The sequence below is a fragment of the Crotalus tigris genome, unplaced genomic scaffold, assembly GCF_016545835.1.
Source record: "Crotalus tigris isolate CLP2741 ecotype Arizona unplaced genomic scaffold, ASM1654583v1 scf7180000019173.45859301935:6455823, whole genome shotgun sequence".
NCBI lineage: Eukaryota > Metazoa > Chordata > Lepidosauria > Squamata > Viperidae > Crotalus > Crotalus tigris.
The window spans coordinates 2,998,294-3,018,509 of NW_024097414.1; the positions used below are offsets into that span (position 1 = coordinate 2,998,294).

The 20,216-nt window shown below is 41.4% G+C and overlaps 1 protein-coding gene across 2 annotated transcripts in view; it reads left to right on the forward strand.

Moving 5' to 3' along the window:
- Positions 1 to 20,216, forward strand: part of OTOA (otoancorin) — a 30,380-nt gene continuing 10,164 nt past the window's right edge. For both annotated transcript variants that reach the window (XM_039360866.1, XM_039360867.1), the window contains exons 1-23: positions 1 to 228; positions 2,207 to 2,315; positions 2,866 to 2,894; positions 3,309 to 3,339; positions 3,429 to 3,456; positions 3,986 to 4,076; positions 4,574 to 4,705; positions 5,277 to 5,512; positions 5,987 to 6,090; positions 6,527 to 6,627; positions 7,944 to 8,083; positions 8,808 to 8,931; positions 10,018 to 10,233; positions 10,454 to 10,621; positions 11,398 to 11,538; positions 12,324 to 12,379; positions 13,059 to 13,176; positions 13,886 to 13,959; positions 15,039 to 15,174; positions 15,995 to 16,185; positions 16,791 to 16,884; positions 18,050 to 18,173; positions 18,263 to 18,450. In XM_039360866.1, coding sequence (XP_039216800.1) covers positions 2,228 to 2,315; positions 2,866 to 2,894; positions 3,309 to 3,339; positions 3,429 to 3,456; positions 3,986 to 4,076; positions 4,574 to 4,705; positions 5,277 to 5,512; positions 5,987 to 6,090; positions 6,527 to 6,627; positions 7,944 to 8,083; positions 8,808 to 8,931; positions 10,018 to 10,233; positions 10,454 to 10,621; positions 11,398 to 11,538; positions 12,324 to 12,379; positions 13,059 to 13,176; positions 13,886 to 13,959; positions 15,039 to 15,174; positions 15,995 to 16,185; positions 16,791 to 16,884; positions 18,050 to 18,173; positions 18,263 to 18,450 — 2,610 coding nt within the window. In that variant the 5' untranslated portion in view covers positions 1 to 228; positions 2,207 to 2,227. The remainder of the gene's footprint in view (positions 229 to 2,206; positions 2,316 to 2,865; positions 2,895 to 3,308; positions 3,340 to 3,428; positions 3,457 to 3,985; positions 4,077 to 4,573; positions 4,706 to 5,276; positions 5,513 to 5,986; positions 6,091 to 6,526; positions 6,628 to 7,943; positions 8,084 to 8,807; positions 8,932 to 10,017; positions 10,234 to 10,453; positions 10,622 to 11,397; positions 11,539 to 12,323; positions 12,380 to 13,058; positions 13,177 to 13,885; positions 13,960 to 15,038; positions 15,175 to 15,994; positions 16,186 to 16,790; positions 16,885 to 18,049; positions 18,174 to 18,262; positions 18,451 to 20,216) is intronic.

Genomic DNA, 20,216 nt, shown 5'->3' on the forward strand with positions numbered 1-20,216 from the left:
GTTTCTTGTATCTCCCTTCCCCTTCTTCCTATCTCTCTTCTCCTTGTTTTTCCTCCTCCTCCTTTCTACTCCCCCCCTCCTCCTCCTCCCTGCTCAGCCTCTTTCTTTCTTGATCCCTCCCCATCACCCTCTTTCTATCATCGCCTTTCTCTCGCTGGAGAGCTGCCCTTTCGCCAGCCACCCATTCTTCCCGCAAACTCTTGATCTGAGAAGCGCTCTGAACTTCAGGTGAGTCAAACATTAATATTCATCACCTCGCTTTTGATGGAAGGAAACTTTCCTTTTCTAGGTTAGGGTGGTAGGTTGAACAATTTCAAGGATGTTTTAGAGTGGAGAAAATCTTTCTTCAATGTTGGCAGTTTTATTCCTGGAATGTTGATCTGTCTGATATACAGCTTGATGCTTTTGAGGGAGTTGCCAAAATAATAAAAAAGTATAAAAGTGGGTTTTTTCCCCCCCTTGCCTCAGATGCTTCGATGGAGATCTGTTCAAAATTAATCAAATCCTCTGCTTTCCCTTTAGTTTAAAAAAGTTTGTTTTTCTATTGGATATTAAATGATAAAGAGATTTTGCAGACACAATTAATGGCACAGATGTCCACAATTCATTTTCCTTCCTGGCCTTTCTGGCTAAGGAAGGGAAATTAAGGAACAGTGTTAGGTAAATGCAATAATGTTTTCCGAAGGTACCCATAAAACATGTAAGTAATCGAGCCATTTTTTTTTCACATGGAATTACTTAAGAAATAAAGGATCGCATGGATTCATACACTGTATTGTCATATTTGTGGTTTCTCGGAGCTAGGTTTGTATGAAAATCATTAAAAAAATAGCAGCTATTTGAAACAGGAATTTTAACTCTGGTATTATCCTTCCTGGGGCACTGCCTTCAAGAGTCTTCCTCTGTGCCACAAATTTGCTTTTTTTTGCCATCAAGAAGTTTGCAGAAACCAAATATAATCCCCTCAACAATCATGCCATGTTGGCTGGGGAATTCTGGGAGTTGAAATCCACGCCTCTTAAAAGAATCCTGACTGGGGAATTCTGGGAGTTGAATTGAAGCTGCTGAGGTAGAGAAACACTGATGTAAAGGATTTCCGGTCTCTGAAACACTGGCACCATTTAACTTTATGATTTCATGAATGTTGCTGTGTTTTTCACGTGACAACCCATGCCTATTCACCTTGACATCCTAAGCAAGGGGGTTGTTAAATGAGTGGCCTCCCGTTTTATGACCTTTCCGCCGTAGTTTTTGAGCGAATCACTGCAGCTGTTAAATGAATCATGCGGTCGTTAAACAAACTTTGACTTTGGGGAAGGTTGGAGACCAACTCGGAAGGTAGCAAAGGGTGACCATGTGACCCCGGGATTGGGCAACAGTCACAGGTACATGCCAGTTACCGAGCCTCTAAATTTGGATCCCGTGAACATGGGGATGCTGCAACAGACGTTAAGTGTGAAAAGTCACTTCTGCTATAACTGCTGCTATAACTTCAGCCATTAAATGAACGACCTGTGAGTAGCTTTTTTTTGTAAATACAGAGGTTGAAATCCGAAGCTTTGCCTCTAAGTAAAAATGCCCCCCTCCTGTGGGTGTCTTTGAAAGATCGTTTGAAAGATCGTTAAGCCGCGCTGCGTAATTTCAACCTCCTCCTAAAATGAATAAGGCAAAGTCTGCCACAAACACACAACCAAGCTCATTGTTAGGGAAACTGGACACTTAGACACAGCAGAGTCGTATTGGAGAAATCCCCATGGAGCCACTTCAGAAAGCAACTCCGGGGGCTGCTAACGCGGGCAGGAGAAGATCTAAAACCAGACTGGTTCCCAGGATCGCACAAAAGGTTCTCATGATCCTCGGCTCCGTTCCCACCCTTAGCAACGGTGGTGGGAAAGGCTGTGAAATGGGGCAAAATTCACTTAATAACTGTCTCACTTAGTGTCAGAAATGTGGGGCTCAATTGGGGTCGTAGGTTGAGAACTACTCCTGGTTTGATATGGTTCTGCCTCTCTGCGGTGGAATAAGTCCATCTGGAGACTGTTGTGGTCAAAAGAGGGCATCTTGAGGTCCATCAGAAGACCTTTGGCAGTGATAAATTGTCTTGGGCATTCAGGAGCCTACTTTGAGTCTATTAATCAGTGCACTGTGATCCCTGACTCCCAATTTAGTGACACCCCCTTTTTCCTTTTCAAATTTGGCTTCTCAGCTCCTGGAAAAGACCCAAGAAATGTTTCTTCTGGACTGGAGAATATTTCTCCTGTTGGCCTTAGTGAATCCCACCGTGGAATCCGAGAGCCCTCCCAATGGTAACCAAGGTGAGATAAAAGGCTTCTACACCACGAAAATAAATCTCAAAATTTGGGAACAAAAGAATTGAAGTTGCATGTAGATTAGCTAGAACAGTAATGATACAATATCTGGGTCACAGGAAAGGAAAAACAAGGAGAAACTCAAAGTTACTGTGGGTTAATTTTGGCCTCATTTGGGTATTGCAAAATCTTCTTCTTCTTCTTCTTCTTCTTCTTCTTCTTCTTCTTCTTCTTCTTCTTCTTCTTCTTCTTCTTCTTCTTCTTCTTCTTCTTCTTCTTCTTCTTCTTCTTCTTCTTCTTCTTCTTCCTCCTCCTCCTTCTTCTTCCAACTCCTCCTCCTCCTCCTCCTCCTCCTCCTCCTCCTCCTCCTCCTCCTCCTCCTCCTCTCCATCTCCATCTCCATCATCACCTGTTACTTTTAGCTGCTATTTGGACATACACAATAACATGAATCACTATCTTTTCAGTTCTTTAAGATGCCTTATTTATTATCTAGTTTTTTTGGAAGCCATTTCTTGCATTTTGTAAAAATTAGTTTTCCCCCTCCTTTTTCCAGATCTACCTCCACAGCTACAAAGAACCGTGGTCAGTATTTGTTCTTTTTTTGCTTGATCATTTCTGTAATGTTTATTTGTTTCTTTTCAACACGTGTGCATTGCCCTTCAAAACAAGGAGTTCCTAGAGAAGCTTACGACAGCATCAAATTACATAAAAGAAAAAAAATAGTTTTGACAGACTAAAACAGGGGTATCAAACTGCCAGCCAGTGGGCCAGTTGCATCATATGGAGGTCGTGCCCACCCCCAGCTCCGGCAATGCAAAAAAAAAGTCATGATATGTCACGACACATCATGTGATGCAGCGAGTTTGACACCCATGCACTAAAAGAATAAAACAATAAAGAATAACTTTAAAACAATAAAAGCGATACATTAAATAAACGTTTCTAACTATTTTTTACCATTGCTTTGTTCAACTGTACATAATTCTCTTTCTTTAGGAAGATATCATAACCCGGCAGTATTTAAACGGTAATTGGTATTAATTTTCCTTGTCTTTTTTTTTTTGAATCTCATTTAATCTAATTTTATTAACTTTTGAAATATTTCTCTTTTTTCAGCTCTCCTCAGCATTCTTCATTTCCAAAGGTGAGCATCTGATATATGTTTTTCAATGATTTAGCTGGTGGTGCAGGAATAAAAGCTGGATTGGATCCCAGTTTCATTGAAATAAGATCATGTAATTACTTTCTAAATGCAAAAACTGGCATCTGTATTAAAGGAACTTTTGTGCTGAATAATGACTCCAGCCAGCATTTGAATTGTTGGTGCAAATCACAATACATGCTCATCTACAAATGAATTAAAGATGTTTTAACCTAACCTTGCATGAATTCAAGCCCGTGGGAAATTTACCTGGTTGTTCCTTACATTAACTGAGATGATTGGGTTGATGGAATAAACTATGGCATCCAAACCATTGTTTATTCCATCAGCCCGATGATCTCAGTTTGTGTAACAAACAACATAAGTTACCCACAAGCTCTGTTTCATGCAGCGTAAACATTGCCAGTATGTAAAAAAAAATTGAATTGTTCCTAATAATGTGAATGATTTTGCTGCATCTATACAATTCTTTAGGATAAATTACTGGGTTTTTTTCTTCTTCTTTTTTTAGCCACAATATTTGGACTAAAGATCTGTTCAACAAAATCATGGCACATTGCCAAGCTCAGAACTTTACAGTTACTTACAGCAGCTTACAGGTGGTATAGACCTCATATTTTCATTCCTGTAAGGGCTAAAGTAGAAAGGTGATTTTTCAGGAATAAAATAGTGGAAAATTGTGTGTGTGTGTGTCTGTGTGTCTGTGTGTGTGTCTGTGTGTGTGTGTGTGTTACATATCCCATCCTTCTTGGCTAGTTATGTCAGAGTTTACCCTGCTCTTGTCTCTTATAGACTTGAGATGTTCAGATGTTCCTGTATAATTTAGCGAAAGCATTATGACCCAGTAATTCAAGATGTGGTTGTGTTTTAGTGATTGGGGGAGCACTCTTAGTCTTGGGGTGAAGGGAAGGGGAGAAGCTGTGGGTCACTCTGGGCAAGACAAAAGATGTCAAGTGGATGGACTTTTCTGGGCTAGAGGATGGATTTGCTTAGCAAGCACCATCAGAAGGACCCCTGGCATTGGAAATAATAAAAAAAAGAGATTTGAGTCTCATCTTCCCACATCTGAACTTGCAAAGCTTTCTGTCCTGTTTTTCAGGAATCCATCACCAATTATTTTGAGCATCTTTTCCACAACCCCAGAATGTCCCTTTCAATCTTCCGGGACATGAGGCCTGAGGATTTTCAAACAGCCATGAAGTACCTCTTTGAAAGGACCCAGAAATATTTGGTAAGGTTGGTTGGGTCACTGTGTGTGACAAAAACTGAATAAGGATTGTTATTGTGAGTCTCATTCTGGGCCCTCCAATAATTTTTCCTCTTAAGAAAGGCGAAGGTATCGGGTGGTGTGGAGACCCCAACTTTAATCTTCTGAGCATTCTCACAGCCTTTTTTTAAACTATGGTTTCTCAACCTTGACAATTTTAAGATATCTAGACTTCAACTCCCAGAAGTCCCCAGTCAACCATACCGATCAGCCCGTGCTGGCTGGGGAATTCTGGGAGTCGAAGTCCATGTATCTTAAAGTTGCCAAGATTGATAAACTTTCCTCTAAACTATTCCAGTTTTTTGAACCTTTTTCAAATAGGACAATCTGTAGACTGATCCCTTCCTGTCCTCTTCTGTTTTTCCTCCTCCTCCTCCTCCTCCTCCTCCTCCTCCTCCTCCTCCTCCTCCTCCTCCTCCTCCTCCCAACCACCGATAATTCATTTTCTCTCTGATGAATGTTAAGATTCCTGCAGAGCTAGAGTCCAACCCCTGTTGAAGATCTCATTGGCCTTCCCATGCCTTGCCTTCACCAGGAACTTGGAAATATCCTGATTGACCTACATGGAATAAGAAAGAAATTTTTCCAAAGTCCTGGAGGGAACCGTACCTTGGTCCTTGTTACGTTAGAAAAGTGCTTTGTGCTCCTCAGTTCTGCTGAATGTGTGGACATCTTAAGCCAGGTCCTTCAAGCTTCTTCGGCCACGTATCTCCAAGCCCACAACGTGGCAAGCTTCCCTCAAGATCTTCAGAAAGAGGCTTTCCGGAATCTGTAAGTCATTTTCTTCACAGTTTATTATGCAGAAGGGAAAAAGTTATTAATATTTTGCCCAATGAAAGGGAAAGCTCAGGAATTTGATGTCCACGAACGCCCAGGGGCATCGCCTTCCAACGCCCAACACCTTCTTCTGAGCCCACCTGATATTCTGCTCCATCTTACCTCTTTTTCAGTAAGGGACTAACTTTTGTTAAATGTAAGCTGGCTTCATGCAAAGTCAAGCTCCAGTTTACATTTATTTGTGTTTTGGACTCCACATCAGGTTGAGACATCTTTTACTCGCTGGCTATTCTAAGGCTCTCCCTCCTGTCTCCAATGCCATTCCCACAGACTATTACTCAGGAATTCCCTTGCTCTAGGACAATATCGGTTACCCTCTCCGTTAACCAGTTTTTGAGATATTTTGGCTGGGTCCCTTTTTGCAAACGAATCTCGGGGGCATCCTGTTTGATTCTTTCGGTCTTTCAGGTCAATAGTCTTCAAAGACCTGTATGACAGACTAACCGCAAGTACTCAAAGGGCTGTATACAAGTGGATGATGCAGAATTTACAAACATTCCATAACGCCAGCGGTAAGTGAAATGTAGTATTTATCTCTGTGTGTGCACACCTGCATGGGTCTCTGGGTGTGTTTGTAGGTCATTTGCACACACACATAAAAAAAAGCAAGGAGCACCCATCCAGGTGACAGACACTGCAAAAGCTAAGGAAAACAGGACCCAGTTACTATGAGGACAGGAGACCACAAGGAGATTTCAGAATGGTAATCTCGACTGGAAAAGCAAAAATAACCAAACGACATCAATCAGTTCCTTTCCATTGCCAAGAAAACTATATGAATATACCTTGTACGTCCCCAGGAGTTTGCTCTGAAGAAGTTAGCAATGTTTTGATGACGTTCAGTAGAGGGCACTAGAGCAAAAATAATGTTGTAATCAGCTTTTTATATTGCTGATGTTCCTAGAGTTAACTAAGCACGCTGTTAATATTGTGGCCTTCACCTTTCAGACAATTCCACCTCTTGGGTCAGCGCTGAAAACCTGTGGATTCTCGGGAGGTATATGGTTCACCTTCCCCTTGAAGAAATCAAGAAAATTAACCTGTATGAAGTAAGTAAAAAAAACGTCTGAGTATGAAGATAAATTATGGAAGGCCTCACCTGAAGCGAATCTGGCTTTGCCCATTGACTTTGCTTGACACATATTCTATTCTATTCTATTCTATTCTATTCTATTCTATTCTATTCTATTCTATTCTATTCTATTCTATTCTATTCTATTCTTTCTTCATTAGTCTATTCTACTCTGCTCTGTTCTGCTCTGCTCTGCTCTGTTCTATTCTATTCTATTCTATTCTATTCTATTCTATTCTATTCTATTCTATTCTATTCTATTCTATTCTATTCCATTCCATTCCATTCCATTCTTTCTTCATTAGTCTATTCTGCTCTGCTCTGCTCTGCTCTGCTCTGTTCTGTTCTGTTCTATTCTATTCTGTTATTATTCTTTCTTCATTAGTCTATTCTATTCTACTCTGCTCTGCTCTGCTCTGCTCTGCTCTATTCTATTCTATTCTATTCTATTCTATTCTATTCTATTCTATTCTATTCTATTCTATTCTATTCTATTCCATTCCATTCCATTCCATTCTTTCTTCATTAGTCTATTCTACTCTGCTCTGCTCTGCTCTATTCTATTCTATTCTATTCTATTCTATTCTATTCTATTCTATTCTATTCTATTCTATTCTATTCCATTCCATTCCATTCCATTCCATTCTATTTTTTCTTCATTAGTCTATTCTGCTCTGCTCTGCTCTGCTCTATTCTATTCTATTCTATTCTATTCTATTCTATTCTATTCTATTCTATTCTATTCTATTCTATTCTATTCTATTCTATTCTATTCTATTCCAATATTCTACTCTGTTCCAATATTCTACTCTACTCTACTCTATTGCCATGGTGAGGCAGTGCTTAGAATGCAGTATTGCAGGTTAACTCTGCCCACTGCCAGGAATTCAATCCTGACCAACTCAAAGTTGACTCAGCCTTCCACCCTTTCAAGGTGGGTAAAATGAGGACCCAGATTGTTGGGGGCAAGAGGCTGACTCTGCAGGTCACTTAGAGAGGGCTGTAAAGCACTGTGAAATGGTATGTGAGTTTAAGTGCTAAATACATACCGGTTGCTGAGCAACTGAATTTTGATCATGTGACCATGGAGATGCTGTGACGGTTGTAAACTGTGAGGACCAATCAGTTGTAAGTCACTTTTTCAGCGCTGTTGCAACCACAGTCATCAAATGAATTTGTTGTAAGTCGAAACCTAACCTGTAGGTACAGTAAAATCAGCATATGAGATTTTAAGATTTTTTTTAGTCTATGGCTCAAGGAGGCCCATCTGTCTCAGTTGTCTTTCTTGCCTAGATGTGGCTGTTTGTCAGCTACGACAACGCAACCAAGCAACTGGATAGGGTGTATGATATCACGCCCAATCTTGCCCAAGCTTTCCTGGAAAGAATCAACGCATCTGGCTTCGATATGAAGAACATATCCACTTTGTACAGGCAAGCTTTTTTATTTTCTGAGGGTTGCATTTTGAAGCGCTGGGTAGTAGTGGAGTAGTCTAACCTTGGAGGCTGTGGGTTCTCCATCTGGAGATTGTTAAGAAGAGGTTGGAGAAAACCTCTCTTTTTGTGGATGGTTGAGTGAATCTTCTTGCACGCTGCAGAAGATTAATCTAGAACAGAGGTCTTCAAACTTGGCCCTTTTATGACTTGTGAACTTCAGCTCCCAGAATTCCTCAGCTAGAGTGCCTGGTTGAGGAATTCTGGGAGTTGGTCCACAAGTCATAAAAGGGCCAAGTTTGAAGACCCCTGATCTGGAAGGTTTTTGTCCTCCTTCCAACTCCTAGATAGTCTTCCAACTCCGTAGTTCTTCAAAGTTTGGTGAAGTTGTCTAACTGATTCGTTCCATGAGGGAAAACATTCAAATTGGTCAAAGTCCTTCCCTTAATGATGCATTTTGGATGTTGAGTTTGGCTCAAGATAATTTGGAACAATTTGGGTCCAGTTTGCTCAACCCGGCTAGACAGGGATACCATCTACGGTGTGAGAATTGCCTCTGGCTTCTTGAAGGACGCAAGGAAGTTCTTCTCAGACTGGAATTCAGTTGCCTGAAATAGGCTTAATGAAGAGAGGAGAAAAGAAAAGACAATAAACATCATTTCTCCAGAAGAAAACAACATCTAGAGAAAGGACAGGCAACCAACCTCTTCTGTTTCTTGCACAGACTGGGTTTGCTGGTTTGTTTCTACCATGATTTGGCAGAGATGGATTCCACCATGGCTCGGGCCTTGCTTCACCAGATGATGAAATGTCACCAGTTGAGAAGTTTCCAGGCCAACGTGCAGAAGGTAGGTAGAGACTGGGACAACATCCCTGGTGAGGGCTTTGCAGTGATCTCTTGATTTTGATCACTAGAAGTGATAATAGCAGTTGATACTGTGCTAGTGAGACCAGACACCTGGACAACTACATCCAGTTCTGCTCACGATGTTAGAAAAAGGTGTCGAGATGCTGGAAAGTGTTCAGAGAAGAGCAACAAAGATAATCCAGGGTCTGGAAGCTAAATCATAGGATGAACAGGTCAGGGAGCTAGGTATGTCTAGCTCAGGGGTAGGCAACCTTGGTTCTTTTATGACTTGTGGACTTCAACTCCCAGAATTCCCTTTTCCCTCAGCATGGCTGGCTCAGGAATTCTGGGAGTTGAAGTCCACGAGTCATAAAAGAGCCAAGGTTGCCTACCCCTGGTCTAGCTTATTGAAGGGAAGGGATATTGATATTGATGTGATTATTATTGGTAGAAATTTTAGAAAAATCTTCATATTTAATTGCTACCTGTCAAACTAATAAGAATTGTATTAATTCAAGGTTGGCAAAGAGAATATTCTTGGAAGAAAACTTTGTGGACTTTGGAATATAGAAACCGATTCTTAGTGATTACTTTGTAAATATAAGCCCAGACAACACGATATTTACTAAATATCAAGGTGTCTATGTTAAGAAATCAATAAAATACATTTGTTAAAAAAAGAAGGGAAGGGAGGACATGATAACCATCTCCCACTACTAGAGGGGCTGTCACATAGAAGAGGGGATTGGGGCAAGACAAGAATTAATGGGTGAAAGCTTGTCAAAGAGAGAACCAACCTAGAAGTATGGATAAATTTTCAGACAGTGAGAACAATTAATCAATGGAATAGCTTGCCTCCAGAAGTTATGGATGCTCCATCATGGAGGTTTTCAAAAACAGATTGGACCAGCATTTGACTGGTATGGTATAAGGCTCCTGCCATGAGGAGGGGGTTGGGACTAGAAAACCTTCAGGGTCCCTTCCAGCTCCAGGATTGTATGTTCTGTGAAAACCATGCGTCTGAGCTTCTTTCAAAAAGCTGTGCGTTTCGCTGTGGTGATCCTTGGTGTTCTTGAAATGGTTCCAGCTGAAGTCCCAACTTCTCAACGTTGCCATCCAAAACCAGACTTTGAATGACATCCTCGGCGCCCTCTCAGATGCTGTCATGGGGCTGGCCACTAGCCAGCTGGAATCTCTCTCACCCCGAGCTGTGCATTCTGCCATCTCCACTTTGAACCAAGTCTCCAGATGGGCCAAGAGCCAAACCATCATTCTAGCCAGCAAATACCTGCTTTATGAAAAGGTACGTTTGGTTTTCAAAGGCATCGGTTTGCTTTTAAGAACAAAAACCTTTTGCTGTGGTATTCCTCGAGATGGGGAATGTTAGATTAATTCCTAGCCCTTTGCCATGTTTGCCCATTGAGTCCACTTAGTGTGCCAATGGTGGTTTACTGAACAAGGCCAATTGCCTAAGTTCACCCTATCCTTTCAGCCATAAATCCTGGTTTATGTTCTCTTGCCAGGCATTGTTGTTCCACAATGTTAGTCAAATGGGGGCTTTAGCGCCTGGCATTGACACCCTATCCTTCTACAATATGAACCCCAATGAACTCTCTCAAGCCATCCAGAGTGTCTTGACACAGCGGGCAATGGATTTGACCCCGGCTCAAAGACAAGGAATCTTCCGGAAGGTAAATGCTGGTATTTCTGTGCGGTGGAGGACCGTGCGAGTGAGACGGAGATGTTGTAGATTTAGAACCAGAGAGCTTTCCTCTCCGTTTTCTTCATTTCACACAATCTTATCAAGAGGACTAGCTTCTTAGCGTAACTAATTCTACTGGATTGCAAGGTTTGGATTAAGTCCAAGAAACTAAGGAGGGAGGGTTCCTTTCGAGACGGTTTACCACTTCCCTTTCCTTCTGGGGGCTCAGCTGCCTCTTAGCTGACTGGCTTATTCTGACTGGCTTAGTCTCCCATTCACACAAACCATTACATCAACTGATTGGTCCACAAGATTGACGTACTGCAAGATTCTGTCAATGTAACCTTAGAATAAAAACAGAGCTAGCATTCCTGGGTGGTGCTTCCTCTCTGAACTTGTCTAGTCTGAAAGGTTATCTCTGCCCTCCCCACCTTTACAGTCCAAGAAACAAGGGAGGGTCTCTTTTGAGACATCTACAGTGTCCCTTTCCTTCTGAGGGCTCAGCTGCCTCTTATCTGACCGTTGTTCTAGCCCAATGTTTCTCAACCTTGACAATTTTAAGGCATGTGTACTTCAACTCCCAGAATTCCACAGCCAGCAATGCTGGCTGTGGAATTCTGGGAGTTGAAGTCCACATGCCTTAAAATTGTCAAGGTTGAGAAACACTGTAAAATCTAGCCTGTGTCTCTTCCTCCTGTCTCCTAAGGTTGTTTGCGCATGCTATTCCAGGAACTTTTTCAAAAGGATTTCCCTTTTTTTCCACAGATCCTGGCATCTTCACCGCTCTCGTCGGTCCTCCCTGACCTGCCTAGTGCCTTTTTTACCGAGGTCTCCCTGTTCGACTTATGGAAAGCAGGCAGCCTCAATGCGTCACTGGTGAAAAATAAAGAGCTGAGGACCAGCCAGGTAATCTGGCAGAGCAGTAAGTGGATGGGTGCATGATAGAATAGAATAGAGCTGGAGGGGGCCTTGGAGGTCTTCTAGTCCAGCCCCCTGCTCAAGCAGGAAAACTTATACCATCTCAGACAGGTGAATATCCAGTCTCTTCTTAAAAGTCTCCAGTGATGGAGCGCCCACGATTTCTGAAGGACAGATGTTTCACTGGTTGATTGTCCTCACTGTCAGGAAGTTTCTCCTTAATTCCAGGTTGCTTCTTTCCTTGATTATTTCAATCAATCAATCAATCAGAATAGAGCTGGAAGGGACCTTGGAGGTCTTCTAGTCCAGCCCCCTGCTCAAGCAGGAGAACCTATACTGTCTCAGACAGGTGAATGTCCAGTCATTTCTTAAAAGTCTCCAGTGATGGAGCGCCCAACATTTCTGGAGGGAAGGAGTTCTACTGGTTGATGGCGCTCTTGGGAGGTGGAAGAGAAGGCAAGGCTTTGGGTCAATAGGAGGACCAAAGGAGGCAATTTTTCCACACCTTGGCTTTAATCTGGATATTCTCCCAATCCCCATTGTCACAGGTATCCTCAGAGGGCTCAGAAAAGTAAGAAGACACAGCCAACCATGCGATGGAAGCTTGCCCCCTTTTAATCAATGTGCATCACTTGTAAAAGAGGGCAGGGCTTTGATTGCGTGGTTATATGCTGGCTGGGGAATTCTGGGAGTTGAAGTCCGCCTATCTTCAAGTTGCCAAAGTGAAAGAAAAATTGCTGTAGCCCAGAGATCTCTTCTCTGTTTCATTTCAGGCTTTATTTCTGTATGAATTGTTGTCAAGGAAGACGTCCCTGTCTGATCTCTTAAGGTAAGGAAGCATTCGTTGGGCTTTAACCCTTGCATTACAATGGGAACTTAGAGTCCATGTTGAAGTCATCCCTTTGGCAGTGTTGGACTATTGAGTGGTGACCTAAACATGAGTCTTCAGTTAGTTTGGATGCTAAACATTTTCCTCCAGTTTTTTGAGACTAAATGTTCTTAAAAATTCACATTTTACCTGAATGTCCAAGACAAGGATTGCTGAATGTTTGAACTCTGTGTGCCTAGAACTACTGATTTATCTATCCATCTATCTATCTATCTATCTATCTATCTATCTATCTATCTATCCATCCATCCATCCATCCATCCATCCATTCATCTCTGTCTATCATCTATCTATCTGTCTGTCTCTGTCTGTCTGTCTGTCTCTGTCTGTCTGTCCGTCCGTCCATCCATCCATCCGTCCGTCCATCCATATCTATCTATCTATCTATCTATCTATCTATCTATCTATCTATCTATCTATCTATCCATTCATCTATCAACATATCTATCTATCCTTGTAATAGAACTCTTTGGAAAGACACAAATTGAAAGAGGAATTTGTTCCTTAGAAAACCTTCTTTTTCAGAGATCAAATCTAATTGAATGAGAGGGAACATTCTTAAGAATTAAATTGGATCTTACACATTCTTACGTTGTATTTTTTTTTTCTTTTCCTCCAGTAATGAACAGCTGTTGAAAGGACTGGCCTGCTGGCATATTGAGAATTTGAGTGCAATCACTTTTTTGAACATTTTCCATATATTTGAAAAGCAGCTTCATTTGCTGTCTCCCTTCCAGGTCAAATATGAACATATCCTAATACATTTGTTTTATTTCTAACAGAAGGTTTGTTAAGTATCTGCTTCATGATTTCAGAGGCTCACCTAGGGCAAATGAAATGCAGAGACATTCTTGCAATTTGCATTTTAAGGAGAACACCTTTTAAGGAGAATTGCATTTTAAGGAGATTTCACCTTTTGGAAATAGTGTAGTAGAAAAACAGCAATTGCTTCCTGAATTCGGCACTTCTCTGAATTTGAAAAAAATCTTACTTTTATCTAAGCAAATCCATAAAAGCACAGATGTTAAATTTCATACACCTTTGTGTGTGTGTATTTAACACACATTATGAAAGTAACACACCCAAAATGTGTTATTTTGTGGGTATAAATTGCTTGCAAATTGTGTTTAGGGACTCTACCGGGAATGTGGCAAGTTTTTTTTTTAATCACAAATGTGCAGAATAATAATAATAGTAATAGTAAAAAGTTGGAAGGGATCTTGGAGGTCATCTAGTCCAACCCCCTGCTCAGGCAGGAAGCCCTATACCATTTCAGACAAATGACAGCATTAATTTGAGATCATCTTGACTAAGTGTGAAATTGACTTGACAATGGATTAAAATTATTGATATTACCTTGGCATATATATAGAAAAAAATACTCAGGATTATAGTCTTTATGTGTTTTATTTCTACATAATCACATTTTGAAAATCCTTTTTGCAGCTCAATTGTCTGGCTTGGAAATTCTGGACAATTTCTGAAGCGTCTCTCCCTCCGTACCTCTTAGCTGTGCTTCCGTAAGCCATTCTTTTTAATTACCTTTATTTTCTTTTTTTCCTCTCACCAGGGGGAAAAACATTATGAAAATTATAGATCTTTATAGTGCCAATTGTAAATGTCATATAGCATTCCAGCCAATATTCAGACATTTCTTTTATGGTTTTCAAAAAAAAAAGTATTTCTGATAGCTGCTGTGTCTACAAATAATGAAAACCCTTTAATCTGATTTTAATTATGACATTTGGCATTAGGATTTGAAAGGACCCTATGAAAGACAAAGAATTATTTCATTGTAATCATAAGATAACCACTAGCTAAACGTACAATGAAAGTTACACTTCAGATTCGGTAAATACCTTGAGATGGATTGAGATTTAAACTCAAGGAATGTAGAGATTGTAAAATGTTTGCACTAATATTCAAAGTATTATTATCACTAATTGGGTTTGAGGCTAAGTGGCCATTTTACTAATTCTTTGGCAGAGACATGATTCAATTTGTTGACGCAAAGCTCAGTCGAATATGAATAGCTGGGTGAATTTCACATTCAAATTTATCTATATAACTTAGACAAAAGGCTGCAAGGAATCTACACTATATGTTGTTTCTTTTAATTGAAAAAGATCTTTGATCTCTTTTTTGGGAGAAATGGAGAAATGTTCTCCTTTAAACTGGAAACCATTCTTGGATTTTGCTGTTACATATGGTTGCCCTATTTCTATAGAATCATATTTCAACTTGATCTATAATTTTCATTACCTGTTTAATGTTCACTGTGTAAGAAATATGTGCTGAGTATGTTCAACTTGAAATTCAGTAGGGATAACTACCTGCAATTTATTTTTTTGTTGTTTTGCTTTTTGGTTTTGTATGTTTTTGGTCTGTCGTTCTCTCTCACTATCTCTTACTTCCAATAAAACATTATTTAAAAAGTAATATGAACAGCTGGATGTAATCCCTCCCGGTCAAAGAGGGTAAGTTTCTGATTCAGCCACTCTGAGGTGTGTAAGTTAGAGAGAAGGAGAGAAATAAATTAATCTCCTTCTGTGGAATTTCTGCATTTTCACGAGGTGACCTTTGGAAAACTTTCTCTTAGTGCTGAGTTCCTGGAATCTGTCACGGGATCCCACTGTGTCCCTTTTCTAATCAGTTTGGGAAAGGTGGACCTCGATCATCTCGTTTGGAGCCAGCAGAAGAAAAAAGCTCTCCTGCAGAAAATCCAGCACTGCTTAGTAAGAACATCCATTGTTTCAATTCCAGGTCTGTTTCTCCTTCAGCTGATGTACAGCAGTTCGTTTAGTGACTGTTCAATGTTACAAGGGCACTGAAAAAAGTGACTTGTGACAGTTTTTCAAACTCACCACCTTTGCAGCATTCCCACGGTCACGTGATCAAAATTCGGATAGCAGTAGCAATAGCACTTAAACACAGTGCTTTCCAGCTCTTCTTTCTAAGCAGTTTACAGAGTCAGCCTGTTGCCTCCCCCAACAATCTGGGTCCTCATTTTACCGACCTCGGAAGGATGAAAGGCTGAGTCAACCTTGAGCTGGCCAGGATCGAACTGCTGGCAGTGGGCAGAGTCAGCCTGCAACACTGCATCAATATGAGTCAGATGCTTGACAACTGACTCATATTTATGACAGTTGTGGTGTCCTGGGGTCACGTGATCGCCTTTTGCGAACTTCTGACAAGCCAAATCAACCGGGAAGCCAGAGTCACTTAACAACCGTGTTACTAACTGAACAACTGCGGTGATCGACTTGACAACTGTGGCAAGAAAGGTCATAAAATGGGGCAAAACTCACTTAACAACTGTCTTGCTTAGCAACACAAATGTTAGGCTCGTTTGTGGTTATATGTCGAGGACTACCTGTGATGGTATGTGGGAAAGGCCTGGGGAGGTGGAGACAAGAGAGGCTGCCTGGGAAACGGTCAGATAAGAGGGAGCAGAGCCCAGAGATGCATAGTGAGTGGAGCAAGAGGTCCTGGAGGGACCCTCCCTCATTTCTCCGCCTCTTAATTCAGCTGCTGAATTGACGTGGCTCGTTTCAGGAAGATTCGGTGGCAGATGAATATACCGTGGACGTGTTGGGCAACCTCCTTTGCCATTTGTCCCCTGCATTCATCTGTGAGGGGGTGTCCCCAGAAGCGATGACCGTGATCCTCCACCGATACGGCCAGTGCCCCCATCTCAGCTACGAGCAAAAGATGGAAATTAAGCAGAGGCTGATCGAATTGCATGGGTAAGATCTTTGCAGGCTCCCATTGAGTCACAACAGCCAAAGAAGAGCGCGGTGGCTTAACGACGGTTAAAGATACTGAGCTTGTCAGCTGGAAGGCTGACAGCGCAGGTTTGAGACTCGAGCACAGCAGGATGGGGTGAATTCCCGTTCCTTGCCCCAGCTCCTGCCCATTTAGCAGTTCAAAAGCAGGCAAATGCAAGTAAATAAACAGGGTACCACTTTGGTGCCTCAACGTATAGTCATGCTGGCAAAGTGACCGTAGAAATTGTCTTGAGACAATGCTGGCTTTCTCAGCCAAGAAGTGGAGATGACCACCAGCCCTAGAGTTGGATGTGACTGGACAGGGGAAACTTTCACCTTTTTATCTAAGAAAAGCCCCTACGTGCAAAGAAACCCAATTTTTTTTTGTAGCCCAAAACTCTTTACTGTAAATATTTCTTCCTTCACCTGTTCTTCCAACGTGTGAATCTTACCGGTATATATATATATATATATATATATATATATATATATATATATATATATATATATATATATATATATATACTTAATGGCAAATCCAAACCTTCCTTTTTACAACTGAGATCCCAACTTTGCTTTTCCAGCTCGCCAAGAAACTGGACGGTTGAAACAATTAAGGACCACAGAACTTTTATTGTGTTATGGCCAAAGGATGACTTGATTGCCCTACTGGAAAAGGTATTCGCGATGCTCTGCTAAAAAGAACGGAGAAGCTAGGTTGCGGATAAGTGGGAGCACCTATGATTAGCATGATGTGTAAACTTGGATGGTATTTCTTAGCTTAATACAGCCCTAGAGTTTCTAATGTCGGCAGAATTCCCATTGATCTTCTTGATCTCCTGGAAATAAAGTTCAGATAGGAATAAAATGAATAAATAAATAAATAAGGAAGAGATTGCTTCGTTAAGACAGAACGTTGCCATCACAGATGAACACTGATCAACAGTCATCACTGATTAGGAATCCACAATTAATAAAATGTGACTTAGAAGAATGGGTGATTGAAGATAAAAGACATGGATACCAACTCCCATTTAAGTTTGCCTTTAAAGTCTTCCTTAGTAAATCTTCTCTTTCGTTATGCTCCTAAGGCCATTTCCCTACTAGTGACTCATGACCCCTCTAGTCATCACTGAAATAACAGCATAATGGGACCTTGGAGGTCATCTAGTCCAACCCCCTGCTCAGGCAGGAAAACCTATACAATTTCAGACAAGTGGCTGACCAGTCTCTTCTTAAAAACTTCCAGTGTTGGAGTATTCACCACTTCTGGAGGCAGGTTGTTCCACTGAATAATTGTCCACACTGTCAGGAAATTTCTCCTTAGTTCTAGGTTGCTTCTCTCCTTGACAAGCTCCCATCCGTTGCTTCTTGTGCTGCCTTCTGATGCTTTGGAAAATAGCTTGACTCTCCCCTCTTTTTTGCGAAAGCCCCTCAAATATTGGAAGACTGCTATCAGGTCTCCCCTAGGCCTTCTTTTCATTCAACTAGATATTCCCAATTCCTGCAGCCGTTCTTACCTTTTAAACCAGTGTTTCTCAACCTTGACAGTTTTAAGGCATGTGGACTTCAACTCCCAGAATTCCACAGCCAGCAATGCTGGCTGTGGAATTCTGGGAGTTGAGGTCCACATGCCTTAAAATTGTCAAGGTTGAGAAACACTGGTTTAAACCCTGTTGTCATTACTGTAATTTTGCCACAAGGATTAGATGATTCTAAGACAAGTTAGAGAAGGTGCTGGTGGGGAACAGGAGACACATCTTATTATACCTTCAGGTCCTTCGATCAGAGCAAGAGTGACTTAAAATCCTCATCATTTTATTTTTTTCATTCCCTCCTGAAGTTTCCTGACTTCGTCTCGGAAATAGCATCCCAACCCATCTCTTCACCCAAGCAGTTTCTCTTAGCTCAATTTGAATCTCTTTATGCCTCCAGAAGTCCAACCCAACCATCTAATTCAACTTCGGGTAAGCGATTCGTTTACCTGTGGAAATTTGGGGCCGTACATCAAGGACTATCCGTATCTTAACCTGCCTCCATGTTGTTCCGTTTTCAGACTGTGAAGGTGTCATGGCACCCTCTTCGGATGAGATTATAAAATTATCGGAAGCAAACATCTTTTGGTCTGCCCGGGAACTGAGCTGTATGGAAAGCAGGACATTTGCCCAAACTGTGGAAATCCTTGGCTCAGTCGGTCGTTTTAACCCCTCGCAGCTGGCTGTCTTGAAGGAAAAAGCTAAGCAGGTAATTATAAGAGGGGACCAGAATGAAAACCAGAATGATCCATTAGACCTGCCTCTAAGGCAGTGGTTCTCAACCTTTCTAATGCCGTGACCCCATAATACAGTTCCCCATGTTGTGGTGACCCCCAAGTGGGTGTGGCCACCAATAAGAGGGAGTAGGACAGCTAGGGAAAAGGGAAAAAAATGGCGGACAGCATGGTTTGGCGACCCCCATGAAATGGTCGTTTGACCCCAAATGGGGTCCCGATCCACAGGTTGAGAACCACTGCTCTAAGGCTTCCAAGTGCCCAGTTTATTAGTGGTCATTCTCGATTTACAACCGTTTTTTTAGATGCAGTCCTTGACTTAAAAGCATTCATTTCATGATAGCAGTATTCCAATATTTGAGGGCTGCCCCAAAGAAGAGGGGGTTCAACCTATTCTCCAAAGCACCAGAAAGCAGGACAAGAAGCAACGGATGGAAGCTAATGAAGGAGAGAAGCAACCTAGAACTAAGGAGAAACTTCCCGACAGTCAGAACAATTAGCCAGTGGAACTACTTGCCTCCAGAAGTTGTGGGTGCTCCATCATTGGCGGCTTTTAAGAAGAGACTGGACAGCCACTTGTTTGAAATGGTATAGGGTCTCCTGCTTGAGCAGGGGGTGGACTAGAAGACCTTCAAGGTCTCTTCCAACTCTATTCTGAATCTTAACGTCAGGAACAGTCTGGGCAATGACATCATCTTATTCCAACTCACTCTCCCATGCTGACCAACTGCCTATTTTTCTGCTCCGTCTTTCAGGCTGTGGTTGCTTGCTTTAGCCCAATATATAAATCCATACACTGACTTGGCTTTTATGTGTCTTGTTCGGTGAAACCACCCATTGTGGGTCATTTGCTAAGCTATGATTAAACCATAGCTTAGAACAATTTCAGGATCCATTCCATAATCCCTCAGATGATTGCAGCAGTTTAAAAGAGAGAGAGAGAGAGAGAGAGAACTCACGAAAGGACACAGAAGGAGGGTTAAATTCATGGGTTTCCTTCCTTAAAAATAAATAAATAAACAGACCGGTGCTATGTCTTTTAATGTATTAAAACAGCTCCCGGTTTTTTTGTTTTGTTTTTACTTTTTAAAAACTTTGTTCGCTTGTTATGAGATCTTAAATCCAGTTTTCTTTTCTCTATTGCCCTCCTGTTTTATTGCCATTGATTTAGGCTGCAGCTGTGCTATGAAAATATTAGTGCAATATTATAACCCGGATTGTTAAGTGTACTGGGAGTGACAGGGCCACCGAGGCAGAGGGTAGAAAAAAAATAGAAATAAATAATGATTTGAAAACGCACACATTAATGTCCTCGAATTGTATTGCTCAAGGGGAACAAGTAAATAAATAAAAATCTATAATTCCGGGTAAGGCTTCCTAGGAACTCTCGTGAAATATATAGTAAGGCGGGCAAGTGAAAATGTTCACTAGCTTCCATTCCATAGCCTAAGATGAGAAATAGGTACATAAAATCTTCTACATTACATGTTTGTTCCCAAGCAGGGGAAAAAATCACTGCATGATACAACAGGTTTACTAAGACTGTAGAAAGAATTTGGGGGAATTCTCAGGTCTCCGAAATAATCTGCACAAAAGATTTTTTCTTTTCTCCGCCCTTTGATCAATTGGGAAAACGAAGCTGATGTGATTCAGCTTTTGAACTGAAATGACACCTTGGTTCAGGGTGCTTTGCTCAAGTTGGGAGAGGCTGGGGATGATGGGATCTATTCTCCAACACATC